This window comes from Spermophilus citellus (assembly GCF_964194105.1).
Source record: "Spermophilus citellus genome assembly, chromosome: 4".
NCBI classification, from domain to species: domain Eukaryota; kingdom Metazoa; phylum Chordata; class Mammalia; order Rodentia; family Sciuridae; genus Spermophilus; species Spermophilus citellus.
In genome coordinates this window covers 46,181,020-46,198,637 of record NC_138185.1, presented here as the reverse complement: position 1 = coordinate 46,198,637, position 17,618 = coordinate 46,181,020, and the positions used below count along the sequence as shown (strand labels likewise).

General features: G+C 36.9%; 1 protein-coding gene across 3 annotated transcripts in view; it reads right to left on the bottom strand.

The window, feature by feature from the left end:
* KIZ (kizuna centrosomal protein) overlaps positions 1-16,916 on the bottom strand; it is a 138,628-nt gene extending 121,712 nt beyond the window's left edge. Inside the window, exons 1-3 of one of the 3 annotated variants that reach the window (XM_081290177.1) lie at positions 16,731-16,916; positions 11,444-11,506; positions 8,122-8,284 (exon numbers count right to left, since the gene is read on the bottom strand). In XM_081290177.1, coding sequence (XP_081146303.1) covers positions 8,122-8,284; positions 11,444-11,506; positions 16,731-16,819 — 315 coding nt within the window. In that variant the 5' untranslated portion in view covers positions 16,820-16,916. The remainder of the gene's footprint in view (positions 1-8,121; positions 8,285-11,443; positions 11,507-16,730) is intronic. The other 2 variants (XM_081290179.1, XM_081290178.1) reach the window with 2 other exon arrangements.
* Between the last annotated feature and the right edge of the window lie 702 nt (positions 16,917-17,618).

Sequence of the window (17,618 nt, the reverse complement as noted above, 5' to 3'; positions counted from 1 at the left end):
TGGTCCTAACAGTCACAGCCATTATGTATATTATTTGCTAGACATCAACTTAAAGTAGAAATATACTGCAGTCAGTCATCAGTACCTTAAAAATCAAGTTTGCTCTGGTACTAATAACTACATTAAGAATGTCTGCATCATTACCACACTGTAATAGATTGAAATGATTAAATCATCAAATGACTTTTCTTAAATGCAAGGCATAGAAAAAGCACCTTGATTCAGTACACTAGTAATTAAAGCCTTAAAAAAGTCACTGCTTGTGTTCCATCACAGATAAGTATCAGAACATTTTCTAAATAAAACAGCTGCTCTTTGCAATAAAAACATACATAAAAATAAAGTTAAAAAAGAAACACACCTATGAGATAATCAAATTAGAAAGCTATTTCATCAGTTCTCAGTCTGAATGGTAAACAGGCCTAAGCTTTGTTTTGACAAACAAAAAATGCATAGGCAATAATGGCCAAAACTGATTTCTTTCCCTCAAAATATTTTAAAAGGTATTATATGCTGCCCCCTTTTTAATAATAGGCATTTTTTCTGTAGCAAAATGTTATTAACATGATGAAGGGCAGTAATAATCTAAATAGATAAAATAGATACCTAATTAAAATTTTATAAAGCCAGTACAAGTGACAATAAAATAAACCAATAAAAGATAAACAAATAAGGCAATTATGAAAATACAATTTACATTTCTGTGTTTTACATCTACTCCTTTAAATTTATAGATGTTAAGTTTTTAACTTTAAGTGCCTTAAACAGGCATACTTTACAGATTCCAAAGGAAAGTATCTTTAAAAAGGGAGGTTAACTAGATTACGATATAAACATCTAATTAGAGATTTTTTAAAAATTATTTTTTCTTGTGGCTACAAACATTTCCTTTTGCTCTTTGAGATCAGTGGGCTTTGTACCTGATATTTTCATTATGGGATCATTTAAGTAATACCTTCCAAAGATAAAGCATTTTCTTATGGAAACATGAGTTTTATTCAATTCATTTTGTTGAAGCAAAATAAAAGTGATAACTACATAAAGGCTTCATAAAGAATAGTTAAAAAAAAATACAGGGTATGGTGGCATGTGCCTGAAATCCCAGCTACCCTAGAAGCTGAGGCAGGATGATCACAAGTTCAAGGCCAGCCTGGGCAACTTAGTGAGATCATCTCAAAATAAAAAATAATAAGAGCTGGGGATGTAGCTCAGTGGGAGAGCATTCCTAGGTTCAACTCCCAGTACCAAGGAAAATAAAAAGAGTAAGAAAAGTATCTTAAAGAGTCCAATTTAGATTTTTCTTAATATATCTGAAAATTTTACTGAACTATAGGTTACTCTTTCTAAAGTACTAACGCACAGAAAAACTGTACAATGTATTTTGAAACCAGAGTTGTACTACTGACAAATTGATAAAACAATAACTCTGCAACCACTAAGAGGACAGACACATCACTACCTAAAAGTACTTTGTTCTCTTTCGCCTTTTATTTATTTTTTGCCTTTTGTTTTTATACATTTATTTTTACTTGGTTATTAACAATAAAATCCACCTTCTGAAAAGCTGGAGAGGGGGGGTTTTCAACTAGGCTCTGCTGGACCATAAGGTTCCCTAGTCCCACTTCGTTCTAATTGCATTATAAACAAAGGATTCTACTACTTTAAAGATTTTTTTTTTTAATTTGGAAAATACTAGGTAGATTAATCTTTCTAAGACTTTCCCAGTTAAAAACATCTCATGTGACATCAGAGTACATATGACCTTATTTGCACCTCTATCTCTAATCGTCAGTCTTTCAACATTCCATTCCTAATTTCTTCTCCAATCAGGCCCTCTGTGTTTCTTCTATTTTCACAATACATCAGGGTTTAGAATGTATTCCTGTCCCCTTCCTGCCACATGACCTAAACTTTTCATGGTCAAATTTGTTGCTTCATGGGCTAAACAACCCATGCCCTAGTAGCACTGTCTGATTCCTGTAAGGATAATCCTCTCATCTTTGCCCTCAACCTGGGAAATGAAAGCTATTTTAATAAACCTAAGAGCATTGAATTAGCCCACCTGGTAAGTCACTCTTCTCATTACTATACTGCTTCATGATATTAGCTTGATGCTTCCCACCTAAACATTAAAAGGATCTTCCCATTTAGTACCTCACTGCACAATTTATTTTAGCTTAATTACAAAAATCTGTTAACAATAAGCTGTGAACATGGGAAGAGGAGATGAAGGTTCTTGCAGATGTTTCAAATCACTGGGATATATATGTCTCTGTGACCATCCCATTTTCCTTTTTGCTTCCTTCATCTTTCTATATTCTTACTTTCCCTCCTCCATTTTCTTTTGTCACACTGTTGTTTGCCTGATGATGCCACCACTATCTTTTTCACAAGCTTCCTTGTTTCACTTGGTCCTTGGGATTGCACAGTAATTCTCAATTATAGAAAAGTGAATAGTTGAATTGAATAGATATTTAAGATCAGCTGGATCTACCTCCTCATATTACAGTTGAAAAAATGGGTTTTATTAAGTAAGTTGATTTGATTCTTGGGTGAATACAAAATATGAGACTATAATTCACAGTTTTTTTTCTTCTCTGCTTCCTTCTAGATGGTGAACTTTTACCAAAAGATTTGGGGGAACATTTATTTATTCAATTAATAACTATTAACAGGCAAGACATACTAGTTGATAAAGAATAGGATTTGCTACAGATCTTGTCCTTCAGGAGTCTGAATGTCATGACCTGCCCACAATGTCTGCCATAATGTTTAGTAGAAATCTGAATGAGCACTCAAGAGAACTGTTCTCAAATTTTATCCCCTTTCAGCACAGATAACCTAATGACAGAATTTTCAAGGAGAATCACAGCTTTTAATAGTGACATATTTTCATGATGTCTCTGCTATTAAGCCCAAATGCTTCCTGGGAAGGTATAACATTTGGTATAATCAATTCCACATTAATTCTTTCATAGCTGTTCATGGTCCATAAGAGAAAGAGACAAAAAAAATATGGTGGAATTAATTTTCAGTCAAGGGGGGAATCTCAATGCTTACTGAGTGCTTACTGCATGCCATATTCTGGGTCAGACATTTGAGAGCATTGAAATAACAAGACAAGGATCTTGATGCAAAATGGGAAAGCAGACATGTAAACAATTATAATACCATGAAGGAAGTGCTTACTAATTATGACACAGACTTAAGGCAGGTCAGGGTATAAAGGCCTTCTAGTTGAAAAACGGTTATAAGATAATGTGAAAATTTCAAAGAAATCTAAATTATTCAGCAGGTTTAAAGTACTGAGGATGCATGTGAGTAAGTATGAGTGTGTACATATGTGCATGTTAGAGAAAGTGTGAGAGAAAGCAAGTACACATGTGTACAGGAGATAAAAGATGTATAGAAACAGTGGGAAGATATGGAGGTGAACAAGCTAGAGGACCTCGGGGAGAAAGAGGTGGGGTATTGAGCGTAGGGAGAGGCAAGGAGACAGAAATAGGGAAGAGATGAAAGGGAGAGACAGAAATGGGAATAAGGAGATGGGGACATGTCAGGGAGAAAGGAGGCAGAAAATTGTACACATCTGTATACTTGTGTAAGAGAGAGAAACAAGGAGAGGCAGAAAGAGAGCATGCGCACATGTGTGTTTATATGCAAGACTGAGGCTAGATGGGCTGTATGCAGGCAGAGATCAGCATCTAGGGTTTGTCCTAAAAATACTGAAACAGCACTTCAGGCAGGGGAGAAACATAATAAGATGATAACTCTCACCCAGTAAGGGGACCCTTCTTGAATGCCCTGATGTGTCAGCTCCATGCACGTCACTGCTGTTGTGAGGGAAGTTATGCAGATGTTTGCAATGCTCTACACCTGTCCCTGGGACCTTTCTGGGGGCTCCCAAGTTCCAGTATTTGGGTCTCTATGCCTCCTCAGAACCTGGGGAGGCTGCTCTGCTCATAGGAGCATATGGTTGGCTCTCTACTCCCTGTACCTCCACCTATCAATTCTCAATTCATGCTGCTCAGGAGCCACTGTATACATATCCCAAATGCTTCCAACCACTTGCCAATTTCCCTGTATGCTTAAGCTTTAGTGCCTACTGTGAAAGTTGGCTCAATAACATACCCTGTCACATCCCCTGCCTCACTTCTCTCATTGCCTACTGATGTTTCTTTATCTTACAAATAAACCACTTATAGTCATTATCTCTGGGTTTGCTTAGGGAGAATCCAATCTGAGACAAGGACAAAGGGCACCTGGGAAAAACTGCTCTAAGTTAGGACCAACTGGGGTCCCCTCTATAAAAGCATTCTGGGGAGCAGAATGAGGAAGTGAAAGACATAATCTTCCAGCACTATTAATACTAAAATTTACATTTTCTCTTTTTTTTTTCTGGGAGGGGGTTGCATTTACCAGGGATTGAACATGACAACTGAGCCACATCCCCAGCCTTATTTTGTATTTTATTTAGAGACAGGGTCTCACTGACTTGCTTAGCACCTCGCTTTTGCTGAGGCTGGTTTTGAACTTGCAATCCTCCTGCCTCAGTCTCCCAAGTTGCTTGGATTACAGGTGTATGCCACTGTGCCTGACAAAATTTACATTCTTGCATTGAGTTTATTCAGCCTCTTCACCCATCTGACAAGTGGCAACACAGCCACACAATATTCTCAAAACAATTTAAGAAGAGCAATATCTTTAGCAAGCCCTAAAAATTATTATAGGCCCCCAGAAAACATTATGATTCATAAAATCAATTGAAACTCTTTTTCAGCTTTTATCCCATTTTAAAATATTTTAACATTACATAGGTACTAAGGAGGGCCCATCCCATTTCTATAAAGAAGGAGAAATCTTAGTAAAATTCGGGCAAAATACCCACCTCTCCCACACTGTTTTACTTTGTTTCACTTTCTGAAATTCTACCAATTTGGAATTCATTTGCATTAAGTATACACTTCTCAGGGGGAAATATCCCTGGCACTTTGGGGTGTGTGGGCAAAGCACTATGGACACCATTCTCCTACGATTTATCTGAGGTTGGCCTACAAAGAAGGTAAAGATCTCATACCTGAATGCAGAAGCATTAACAGGAGATGAGTGGTTCCATCATATCTAAGGTCACTACCAGACACTGGCATAGAAAAAAGCAGCAGAAAGAAATGAGAAGACACAAAGGACCAACATCCCCTACTTGAATCTATGCTTAGTGGCCAGTCTACTGAACTACTGGTATCACTGGCTGAGTTACTGACACCACTGTCTAGTTTTATGGACACACAATAAGCACTTGACTTTAGACTCAGGGTGATGGTTACAGAACAGTTTTTCATAGAACTCTTGTCTTTCACAACTGTAGCTACATGATCTGTTCTTTTAAGCCATTAGCAGAATTATTTTAATTATTAATTTTAATAAATATAATTTAATTATTATTTTATGAAAGTAAGAGGACATTTGCTTTTATGTCCTTTATTCAGTTGGGAAGGTAAAAATTCCCTGTTTTGTCTACCACTTTTCTCTGGTAGACACTTTTCTCACTTTTCTCTGTGAAATCTCCAAAAAGTGGTTTTTGGAATTTAAGCATTCTACTTGAATACTAGTAAGAGACAAAACTGAAGTGCTGTAGCTAAAACTTGCTATGGATTGAGCACAGTTAACCCCCAGAGCTTGGTTGCTAAACACCCTTCCCTGCTTAGAGCAACCATAGCTCTCTAGGTAAAAGGCAATATCTATTTCTAAGACAGGGAAAATATTAGGCAACCTGAAATATCTTGTTATGTTTAAAGCAAAGAAGGCTTAGAATTTAAGGGGTTTTGTCAAAAGGACACAGGAGCCAATCTTAAGAGATTCCCATTGGCTGGAAGTGTAGCTCAGTGGTAGAACGTGAAGTTGGCATACACAAAACGCTGGTTCCATAACCAGCACCCTAAAAACAGACTCCCACTAGCCAAGTTTGGGACAACAGGAGCAACAAAAAATAATTATAGTAATTGATAATATACTGATTAAGGAATTCATAAGTCCACTGTGATATTTAAAAAAAAAAGAAAGAGAATACGTAGAGGGAGGGAAGAAAATGCTCTTTGTTATAGAAAAGTAAGCCACCAGAAGATAAAAACAGAAAAATCATCATTTCATAATCTCCACTGTAATAACTGATTCAGGCAAGATTTATTAACAGATCCCAAAATCACTAGATAAAATTCTAGTGATGAACACGATAGTCCAGTGATGCCAAAACATTACTCCACAGATAATTTACTACTTACAAAGCTGAACAACAGAGATCACATTTAGAGATCACTATCTTACCCAGAAGATCAAAGTCAGCATCACTCAGGTGGGACTATCTTATATCATGGGCTTCCTTATGGGATGTTGTAGTAAGTATAATATTGCCTGTAACTACTTAAATTAATTAAAATTAACAGAATTAAAAATACAGTCCTTAGTGTCATGATCCACATTTTAATGGCTCAGAAGCCACATATGGCTAGTAGCCATCGAATTAGCATTAGCATAGATATAGAACATTTCTATCTGCAGAAATTTTAGTTGGGTAGTGCTGGTGTCAACCACATTTCCATTTTACAGTAAAAATGGGGAAATTCACAATGGTCAGTAGCTGACCTACTTTCAAAATACCCAATGTCATGGAAAAAGAAAAAATGTTAAGTGGCAGGCCATAGGAGATGAAATCCGATTTAAAAAATTAAAAAAATAACTAACAACACAACACAACAAATAATAGTGGGCTTATAGTCTGGAAATATAAGGTACTTTTGGGGAGAACTGGGGAAATTTGAATATGAACTATATATATTAAATCATATTATGGAATTCTTATTAATTTTCTTATATAACAATGCATTATGATTATGTAGGAGCCCACCCTTATTTTCAGGAGATCCACACTCCAGTGCTCAGGAGAAAAGTGTCATGATATATGCAACAGACTTGCAATGGCTCAAAGAAAAAAAAATACAAATGGCATGCAAAAAGCAATATAGCCAATATTTAAATTGTTGCATCTAAGTAGATAATACATAAGTGCTCATTAAAAGAACTTTTATGATTTTTTCTGTATATTTGAAATTTCTGCAATAAAATTAAGCTAGCGAAAATCTGCTAGAACAAAAAGAAAGGGAAATACATAAGCCAATTTTTCCTGTAACTAGTGTTTATTTGGTTAATTTGGGTATCATGCCTAATCAGGGAAAATAGTAAGGAAGAATGCCTCTTTCCTGGCTTGCCACACTAAGCATAATTTGTGGAGCAGCAGGAAGCCAAATACTGGAGAAGAATAAGGAGCCCGAATCAGAGATGGTCTCAGAAAGCAGTTGCTCTAGGTCACATAGCCAAGGAGCATGAAAGAATCCTGAGGGCCATTTCCACCCCTCAGGGCTTCCCAAGTGCACATTTGACCTGAAAGAGCTCAGACCACATAAAAATGATTTTTTTTTAAGAAGGAAAAAATTTCTAAAAGAAACCCTAATGCTGCTCACATTCAATGATTGCTTCAATAAATACCACGTTAGACCCTATACCTTGTACTGACTACAGACCTTGCCTATGTTGTAAATATTCCATTAATTCTTCAACTATAGCAGGAATATTATAAAATATAACTTAAAGGTTTAAGATCAATATTGGTCATGTGGTAATTTACAGAAAAAAGCTGATACTTAGTCTTCAACACAAACAGCTGAACATTAGTGACTGCCACTAATGTGAAAAAGATTTTAGCTGAGTGCAGTGATGTAAGCCTGTATTCCCAGTGGCTTGGAGCAACAAAGTAAGTTAGCAAAACCCTGTATACGGGGTAAAAATGGGAGTTCATAACCCACTTGAATCAATCTGTGAAATATGGTATATTAAGAACTATGTAATGTTTTGAACAACCAACAATAAAATAATTTAAAAAAAATCAAAAAAAAAAAACAAAATAAAATAAAATAATAAAAGGGTTGGGGACATGGCACAGTATACTGCACTATATTACAAAATATACACTATACTACAAAAGATCAGGGTTAAGTGCCCCTGGGTTCAATCTCCAGTACAAAAAAAAAAAAAAAAGATTTTACAAAACAGTACAAAACAAGACATCACCTTCAGTTCTTGAAGCTTCTCTATATTTGTGGTAAAGTGTCCAACATGAGCTTTAGCACACTCAAATCGTTTTAAATATTCTTGGTTTCGAGTACGAGCCTTCTTTTCAGATTCACATATTTCCTTCAGGTATTTCTTTAGTTTTACATATTTCAGCTTAACTCTGAAAAAAGATGTTTTTAACAACAGAGTTAGACTTTGACTCAACCTAAGCAGAAGAGTATTCTTTAATAAAACTGTTGATGAGAAAATCAAATCTAAGATATTTTAACCAAACAATAAAATCCAAAGGACAGAACATATATATTTTTTACAGAAAATTAATATGATGCCACTAAGATACTGTGTTGGTTACATCATGGCAAAAACTCTCCTGAGAAATGTATATAAGAACACATGATAATAGTGTTTATTATAAAGATTTATATGGATTTATTTCTCAAAATTAAATGTGATTTCAACAGTGGTATCTACATGACCATTTTAGGATACACAACCTACAGACATCTTTATAAAACAATGTTAAAACTATCTGCTCACATGGAAACAGAATCAAACGATAAACCATAATCCAAAAAAATGCAGAAATTTTTAAATACCAGAAAAGCTTCATTTAGATTACATAAAAATATTTTTAGACATTACAACAATATTATTAAAGTATTCTCTAATAATATATGGACTATGTGGAAAAAAAAACCCACAGCTTACTCTCCATGGTACTGACACTGCTAATTCTGATTCTTAATGCTTCACAAAATATTTAAATTATAAAAGAGCACCGGTTGTGCAGCATTTATGTTGTTGCCTCAAAAAACTATTCAATACTTTTTCATCAAGCAAAAATAGTTTAAAAAGTCACAAACATATTCATTCTCAAAACACCAATTTGCAAAGATGGGGGAAGGTTTCCAAAATTAATTAATCATAGACCTTAAACCTTTAACCCTAAACCAACAATTTTCAAGAAATTATTGTGCTAATAATGCTGTGCTCTGGCTATGGTTGGCTGTCTCCATTTTTCTTACTGAATAAAAAGTTTATTTTTATTGCTGCTGTATTTTTGACAGTAATAGAGGCAGAACCTAACATACTGTCTTTCATACTCAAGCATATTAGTAAGCTGGTGGTGGTATCCAGTGTCTACCTGAAGTAAGTACAATAGTAACCATGCCTTCTGCTACCCAATACTCTTCAAAGCTGATTAAATAAGTAAGTCATCTATCCATCCATGTAATCATTCATAGATGCAGCTACAGTCAATAAGAAAACAAACAACTGGGCTGGGGATGTGGCTCAAGCGGTAGTGCACTCGCCTGGCATGCGTGCGGCCCGGGTTCGATCCTCAGCACCACATACAAACAAAGATGTTGTGTACACCAAAAACTGAAAAATAAATATTGAAATTCTCTCTCTTCTCTCTCTCTCTCTCTCTCTCTCTCTAAAAAAAAAAAGAAAAGAAAACAACTAAAAACAGTGTGATAAATGCTATGAGGCAAACTAAAGAAATTTTTCTAGACCAAGCAATCTGACCTAGTTGAAAGGGCAGGGAGGCCTTCCCAGTGTAAATAAGTTTTCAGCTAAGACCTGAAAGATGAATAAAAGTAAACCCAAACTGAGGAAAAGCAAGAATGAAGAGATGTAGAGGAAAACATTCCAGGCAGAGGCAACAGCATGTTGAAAAGCACAAAAGCAATAAATAGGAAAAATAATGAGGATATTAACAAAAATACAATAAAAATAAAATTATTAACTCTACCTCTGGGTCAGTGTTTTAAGGCTCTTTACATATTAACTCATTGAGTTCTCATAAGTATCACTATTACCATTTGACAGATGTAGTCACAGAATATTGAAATAATCTCTCAAGGTCACTTGACTAAGAAGTGGAGAGTCTCAAACTTAACTAAAGCACTTGCCAATAGAGCCTGCTGCTTACACTATACTACAAAAAATCTTATAGTGCTTAAGATATTGAAGTTTCAGTTAGTGCAGAATTTTGGGGAAGGGGGAAAAGAGATGATGAAAATGAAATATGGAGGGACAACAGAGAATCCCTCAGCTGCAGCAACCTAATATAGCATTAGCCTCAGCTATCCACATACTTCTCTCACACTCACTTTCCTATACTACCATACCAAGAAGCTGCCCAAGAACAGACTGTATTCTGTCTTCTGTCTGCCCCTGTAACCATCAGTGAGAAAAATGGCACTGCACAGATCTCTTCAGACTTGGGCCCACTCTTTTTTTTTTTTTTTTAAGAGAGAGTGAGAGAGGAGAGAGAGAGAGAGAGAGAGAGAGAGAGAGAGAGAGAGAGAGAGAATTTTTTTTTTATATTTATTTCTTAGTTTTCGGCGGACACAACATCTTTGTTGGTATGTGGTACTGAGGATCGAACCCGGGCCGCACGCATGCCAGGCGAGCGCGCTACCGCTTGAGCCACATCCCCAGCCCCTTGGGCCCACTCTTGATGCCATGACATTCTCAATACTATTTCTTCCAGAGACAAGACAAGCCTATGGTCTCTTTTCCAGAGAGAATGGTCATCTCTTCCAGTCAAGGATGTCTTCCTTGACTGGAAACCTTAGAAATACTAAATTTTAAAACCAAAGAATAATTTTGAAGATAAGAAAATAAATTGACTTAATGGTGATTTGGTTTTAAAGAATTCTTAGACCTCTTTTTTAGATGAGATCTTTTCATTTTTCACTCTTAGTGTGGCATGGATAAATCACAAGTTTAATGCTATTATAGTCAGAAACTCTTCATATGAATTATATAGGAGATAACGCTATCCATTTGGCTTAAGGATGAAGTTTAATAAAATTAAACATTAAAAATCTATTCTTAACATATATTACATGTATATGCATATATATATATACACACATACATATATATTTACTACTGCTTATAATACTTTTAATAGTAATTCTCATATATCCATAAACAAACGAGATACTAGGTAATCCTGCCTATTGCAGTTTTCTTCAAAATTTGGCTATTATAGTTATATGCCTTAACCATTATAGGAGCTCAATACATTTAAACTGTGATCAAAAAGATAAGACTATATACTGTATCTCACATTAAAATACTTATGCAAAACAGTCTTGAAATAACACAAATACCAAATGATTAAAATAATTTTTATTGATAGTGATTATATTAAATTGCAGCATTCACTTCAAATCATTACAAATACAGAATTTATGACATATTAGGGTTTAAATTTTGATTTAAAATTTAAACATATTTACATATGATGTCATGGCATCATATGTAAATTGGCTTGAAAAATGTCACCACTATCATCTCTTACCTGCATATATCAGACTGATTATATTCACAAAGTTTCTTTTCCAGGTCCAACCTCTTCTTTTCACTATTATACAAAAAGAAAGCATTGCATAAATCATTACACTGATAAGTAATAAACTGATAAATTTAGACCATGATCATCTTCAAAATCATATCACTTTGAGAGACTACTTCTCTTGGTATTTCTAAGAAGAAAATGCCAAATGTGTTTGAAATACAAAGACACAAAAATATTTACCACTCACCAGGGAAGTCTAAAAAACAAAAGACATAAATATGAAGCAAAAAGATTTTTGAAATCAGGGGGAAAGTATATCCTGAAAAAAGGCTGGGAAGCAAGTTCATTAATTTGGCAAGCATTTCTTGCATGCCTGTGCTAAGTCAGGTACTATTCTAAGTCTGAAGACTAACATGGCTAGCCAAAGGCCCTGTCCTAAGGCAGGTGACATATCAGGGGAAGGATAAATAAAAAAGAAGATAAATCAGTAAAATATGGCCAGTTTTCTCTAAGTCAGCAGCATTTGAACATAGGCCTGGACAACGATTCTTCTCCAAATCCACTTTGGACTGAAGATTGGCAGCTTCCTCTGCTCCCAATCAGCAAAGCTGGGGCATAGCCAAATGGCTGAGTTCAGAAGAGGATTCTGAAAAGCAAATCTGGCTTCACATTTGATGAAGAGCAAGCTGCTTAACACTTATCACTTCAAATTTCAGGAAATGTCTTTTTATAACTTTGTAATGTCACCATTACTTGTCAGCTATTTTGGGGGGGGGGCGGGTACTGGGGATTGAACTCAGGGGCATTCAACCACTGAGCATCCCCAGCCCTATTTTGCATTTTATTTAGAGACAGAATCTTACAGATGTTGCTTAGCGCCTTGCTTTTGCTGAAGCTGGCTTTGAACTTGCAATCCTCCTGCCTCAGCCTCCTGAGCTGCTGGGATTACAGGCATGCACCACCATGCCCAGCTTGTCAGCTCCTACTAATAGACTTAATCTGTGATGGTCAGGTGAGTGCTGGCAGTGAAGTAGAGGAGGAAGCCTGGAGAAGAAGCTGGAGAAACTGGGTAGCAAAGGTGGCAATAGTAGCCAAAACCATGAGGCTGGTGGTTTTTGGCAGGTTCAACCTTAACTAAAGGCTATTAAGACAAATTCAACATTAGAAATTTTTATTAATCACTTTTCTCCCTTCAAAGAGTTCATAAATCAGTTGAGTACTTTGATCATGAGGAATGAACTGTCATGTATAACTAAAAGGAACAACCATAAAAAGAATGAATCATTGGGTAGTATGGGCAATTTGTCATTAAATTAGTAGGCCAGAAAGACTTTTAAGTGCATCTATGACCCTGTGCCACCAATGCAATGCTTTATTTCTGTGGTATTCTTGACAAAAATGAATGACTGTGGTATGCTCATGAGGCATCAGATGGATCCAGCTTGAGAGTCACTTTCTAGAGCAAATATTGAACTCTTTCAAATTATCAAAAACATGAAAAAGGGAAAAACTGAGGAATCATTTCAGATTGGAAACGGCTAAAGAGACATGGTAAACAAAATGTAATCGGATAGTCCTAACATACATTGTTAGGACTACTGGTAAAATCTGCTGGTAATCTGTAGACTGGTAGATCAAGGATGAATCCTGACTGGGAAGGTTGTATGGTGATTATATACGAAAGTGTCATTGTTTTATGGAAATACACACTAGAGATTTTAGGAGTAATGGGGCATCCTATCTGTCAACTGGTTTTAAAAAGACTAATGATTTTAGATAGGTAGATAGAGAAAATGAAAATGTAATAAAACAGTAGTTGAAGAATCTGGGTAAGGGGAATATTAGAAGTCTTTGTCCCACATTTCCAACTTTTCTGTAATCTTGAATTTACTTTAAAGTAATTTAAAAGATTAATCATGGTATCTAGTGAAAAAAGATCACAATTTTTGGAAATCCATCACCTCCCAAGCAGCAAGTTCTTTTTAATAATGAAAGCAAAACTTCTTTTTTCCTGTCCTTTATTCAAGTAGATGCAGATACCTACTGGTCACACTCTCTATCAGAACATTTCACATACTAAAAAACCAAAATCAAACACCTCTTGGTCCTCTATTTTAGGCAAAAATGCTGCTAATCTTATCACTGACCTATTTTCTAAACCCCTCATCCATGCTGCAGCACCTCTGAATGCTAAGTCATTCGCATCTGTTTTAGATGTAAGACTTAAAGTAGATTGTTATCCCAGTAAAAAGGCAGGGAAAAGCCTATTGTTGGATTACCTTATAATTCCTACATATTAAGTTTCTACTACAGAATCCTGTCCTGGGATACTTAAATAGTCCTCATTTTTAGTCCATTATACCCCTTCCTCATCTGGATCTTGTGAAGTTTTACACAGCTGGATAGTCCTTATATGTCTGAGTTTCATCTTTTTGCTTCAACAGCACAACTCTCCATTGTCTTCAACTTTATTCAACTAAGATCTGTGTCAATTTCTAGACTATTATGATATGTCACCTTGAATCAATATTGGCAGAGAAAAAACTGGAACTAATTAATGGGCCTTTTAAAAAGATGTTTTTATATACAATAATTCTAAGAGTTGATTCTACTTATGTTTCTACCATGTTTATGGGCAGGGCAGTATACATACTATAACAAGTTACTCCATTAGACTCTTCTAGATTCAATTATTGACTTTTACCACAATGAAAAGAAAATAGTGTATAAACACAGGAAAACATTCAGATAATAAAATTCCATCTATGGGAGAATACAGATAAGATGACTTGGGCTTGAAACATGGCAGTTACAAGGGAAAAGCATGATTATTAGATCAGGTAAAATTTCAATGACCTCCTCTAAAGGGGCTGAGAAAGAATAAAAGGTGGGTTTTTTTTGTTGTTGTTGTTGTTCATTTGTTTTTTGTCTTATTTTTTAATCTTCCACTCTCAAGAAGTTTCTAAATTTAAACATCTGACTACTTCCCAGCTTACAACCTTTGAAATTACTAGAATTTTAAGAGACAATGAACCCTGTAGTCAATGAGATTGATTTTTAGGAAAAAGTACACCCAAACATTCAAATAGGACATGGACAATGATATTCTTTATATATTGTTTTGCAAAATTAGAGCTTACAATTAAAAAAAAAAACTTTCAAACCCATTATAGTAGAAAAAAAAATGTGGCTCTAATAGTCAAGTCCCCTTATTTCTAGAAAAGAATCAAGGTTCAGAAAGGCCAAATGACTGCTCAAGATCTCAAAACTGGTCATGGATTAGAACTCGGATTTCCACATTTTTACCGTAGCTTTCTATGTATTTAAAGTTATTTGCTTCTATTTTGTGTGTACTGTGTATTAATTAGAATTAGTAATGGATTCTTCAAATGAAAAATGAATACACACAGCAATAGATACATTCTAAATTAGGAGTAAAACATGAATCCAAAAACAGAAGTGTGAATAGGCCATAAAATTTGACTTGAATTTCTCAATTTCAACAGCCTCACCTTGCTTAATAATTAAAGGAATAAGTGTTAAACATAAAGTGGGCAATCATTTCACAGTTATTGTACCATAAAGACTATAAACAGCCATTTATTCCTAGTATAGGAATCAAAAATAACTCACAGTTAACTTAGTTCAGAAAGAAAACCATTTAAATCAGTAACATTTTAAGATCAAATCTTTGGCTAAGACACAAATAGCTAAAAACCTGGGATAGCTTAGCCACCCTTCAAATAGAATAGACACAAAGTCAAAAAAAACACTTTACATGTACTGAAACACGTTAACTTGTTTTTTTAATTATCAGGTATATGCAGACACTTAAGATCATCTTGGAAATATCATAGGATCCATTCTACCTGGTTGGCTGGAAAATGGTCATTATTTAGTAACAATATGTGGCTGCTCAGTTCTATTTAAGATATTCATAACTCCTAGACATAGCTAGTTGAACTTTGGGATTTCTTTCATAAATTCAACAAATATTTATCAAGGGCCTCCTTCACCACAGGTCCTCTACTGTGAGCTGAAAATTCAGCTAGATATGGTTCCTGTGCCCCTAGAATTCTTAGTCTAGGCAACAAGAACTTAAGCCTCCATGAAGAGTGCTATAGGAATGCTGAGGGTGCAAAAAATGTGTTGGGGCAGGGAAGGTTCTATAGGGAACAATTTTTTTTTTTTTTTGATTTGCAGATGAAGAAGATCCTGGAGTAGGCGAATGACAGTATGTTAGGGAGAAATTTGGATGTTCAAAAGAAGATAAAATATAATGAGGACAATTAAGGAGGCCTGTTGTAGATGCTCTGTAAAATAACTGACAAAAATTAAATCCAGCATAAGATGAATGCAATTCATTTTCAAAATCACTTCTGCCTTTACCTTACATGTAATTACTGTACTGTTATCATTTTAGAATTGTGACATACGCAGCTCTCCCGTTTACTAGAATGGTTTTATAACTTTTAATACTCATTAAACGTTTTGTTTATCAAGAGATCCAAAAATCTATTTCCTTTCTTGTCAACTAATGAGATTTCTAACTCCAATTAATTTAGTAGCTAAATAAGAGTTCCAACAACTTATCTTTCATTTGGTTATTAATAGTCAATTGCTTCATAATTTTCCCTCTTTATGCACTCTTAGATGTAACTGTTTTCGATGGTTCTCATCTTTCATGTCTTAATCAAAGGCAATACGAATCCTCTGGAAGCTGAACTTCTCCTGCTAGAAATTTCATCTTTTTCCTGGATATCTAGCTAGGCCCAGCTTCCCCCCCAAAAAAGTCTCCAGCATTTGAATAGGGCATATGTTTGACAAACACACTCACTCTCTCCAGCCTGTGTTCCTGGACCTGTCATCATTGATGCAGTGCAGCTGTCAAGGTGGGATGACAATTTGAAGAGAGAGTGAGGAGGGGGCATGAAGAAGGGGGCTAGAGAAATTCATAAGACTTGATGGAGAGTGACAGGCAGGAGAACTCACACTCTCACTTATGGGCAAATCCAGAGTCACTTATAGCCGCATCCTCAAGGGGGGACCCGGCTTTAGTTTCTGTAGGGGGAGGGGTGTCTCACCTTTCTCGGCGCGCACCACTTACACAAGAGGTATTTCTGGCAAACTTTGCACTCCAGGCTCCACTCGGAGCTTCTGGGGCGTCGCAGGCGGACTCCGGGCCCAGGTGAACCGCAAGTAGGGGAAAATGGTAAGGAACAGAGGGCAGGGCATACAGAAGACCCTCAGAGGCGCGGGCCCACTCCCCGCCCTCTCCCATGGTCCCTACCTGTCCCGTAGCCCATGCTGAAGATGGCCCACCCTCTCGTAGTAGTCGGGGCTCGCCAGGGGTGCTGACGAGGCGGGGGCCTGGTGCATGTTGCCGCCACTTCACCCGGCCTCTTCGCCTCGCCGCTGGGCAGCGGATGGGTCTCGGTTGCCCGAGGAGACCGCCCCATCATGCACTGCGGGTAAACACGCCGCCAGGCCTCCTGCAGGGGGCGGGGCTACGTGGGGCGGGGCGAGATGCCAAGCGGGGCGGGGCGGGGCGCCGTAGAGGGCGAAGGCAGGACGTCACGGAAAGGCGGGGCAGACGTCTTCCGAGAGCCGAACTAGTGCGGGGAGGTGGTGAATGCAGATCCCACGGCCTCTGAGCCCACGGGCGGAGACTACAGGCAGATGGCTGGGTAAGCGGCCCTGAGTCCTGGGTGTGCTTCCCTCTTCTCCCCCGTGTTTCCCTTGCCTCATCCTTCGGGATTTGCACAAATTGCGTTACAAAATGCATTCTCTCGCTTCCTTCCACTTGCCCTCCCTCCTTTTTTCTCAGGATTTGCTGAGAGCCAGGCACTGTGGTAAGCTTGTTTCCCCACCAGCACCTAAAAGCAAAACAAATACCACACAAAAAACAACCCCAAATACTGCTGTGTTCAACCCCTTACTTGAAAATCCACGCTGCCTCTAAGGATGTGTTTAGTGCTGCAGGTGCTCATGGGTGGAGAGGGAAAGGTTGTTAACTAGTTGCTTGGGAAACAGACATTTATTTGTGCAGACCTCTCTGATGGACAATATTCCGGACATCCTGTAGAATCCTCCAGCAGAAGCTGTGGACTGAGACAGCTTGGGCTCAGATATCTTCTTCCACTACCAGGCTGTGGCCACCTGCAATTACCTTCTTCAC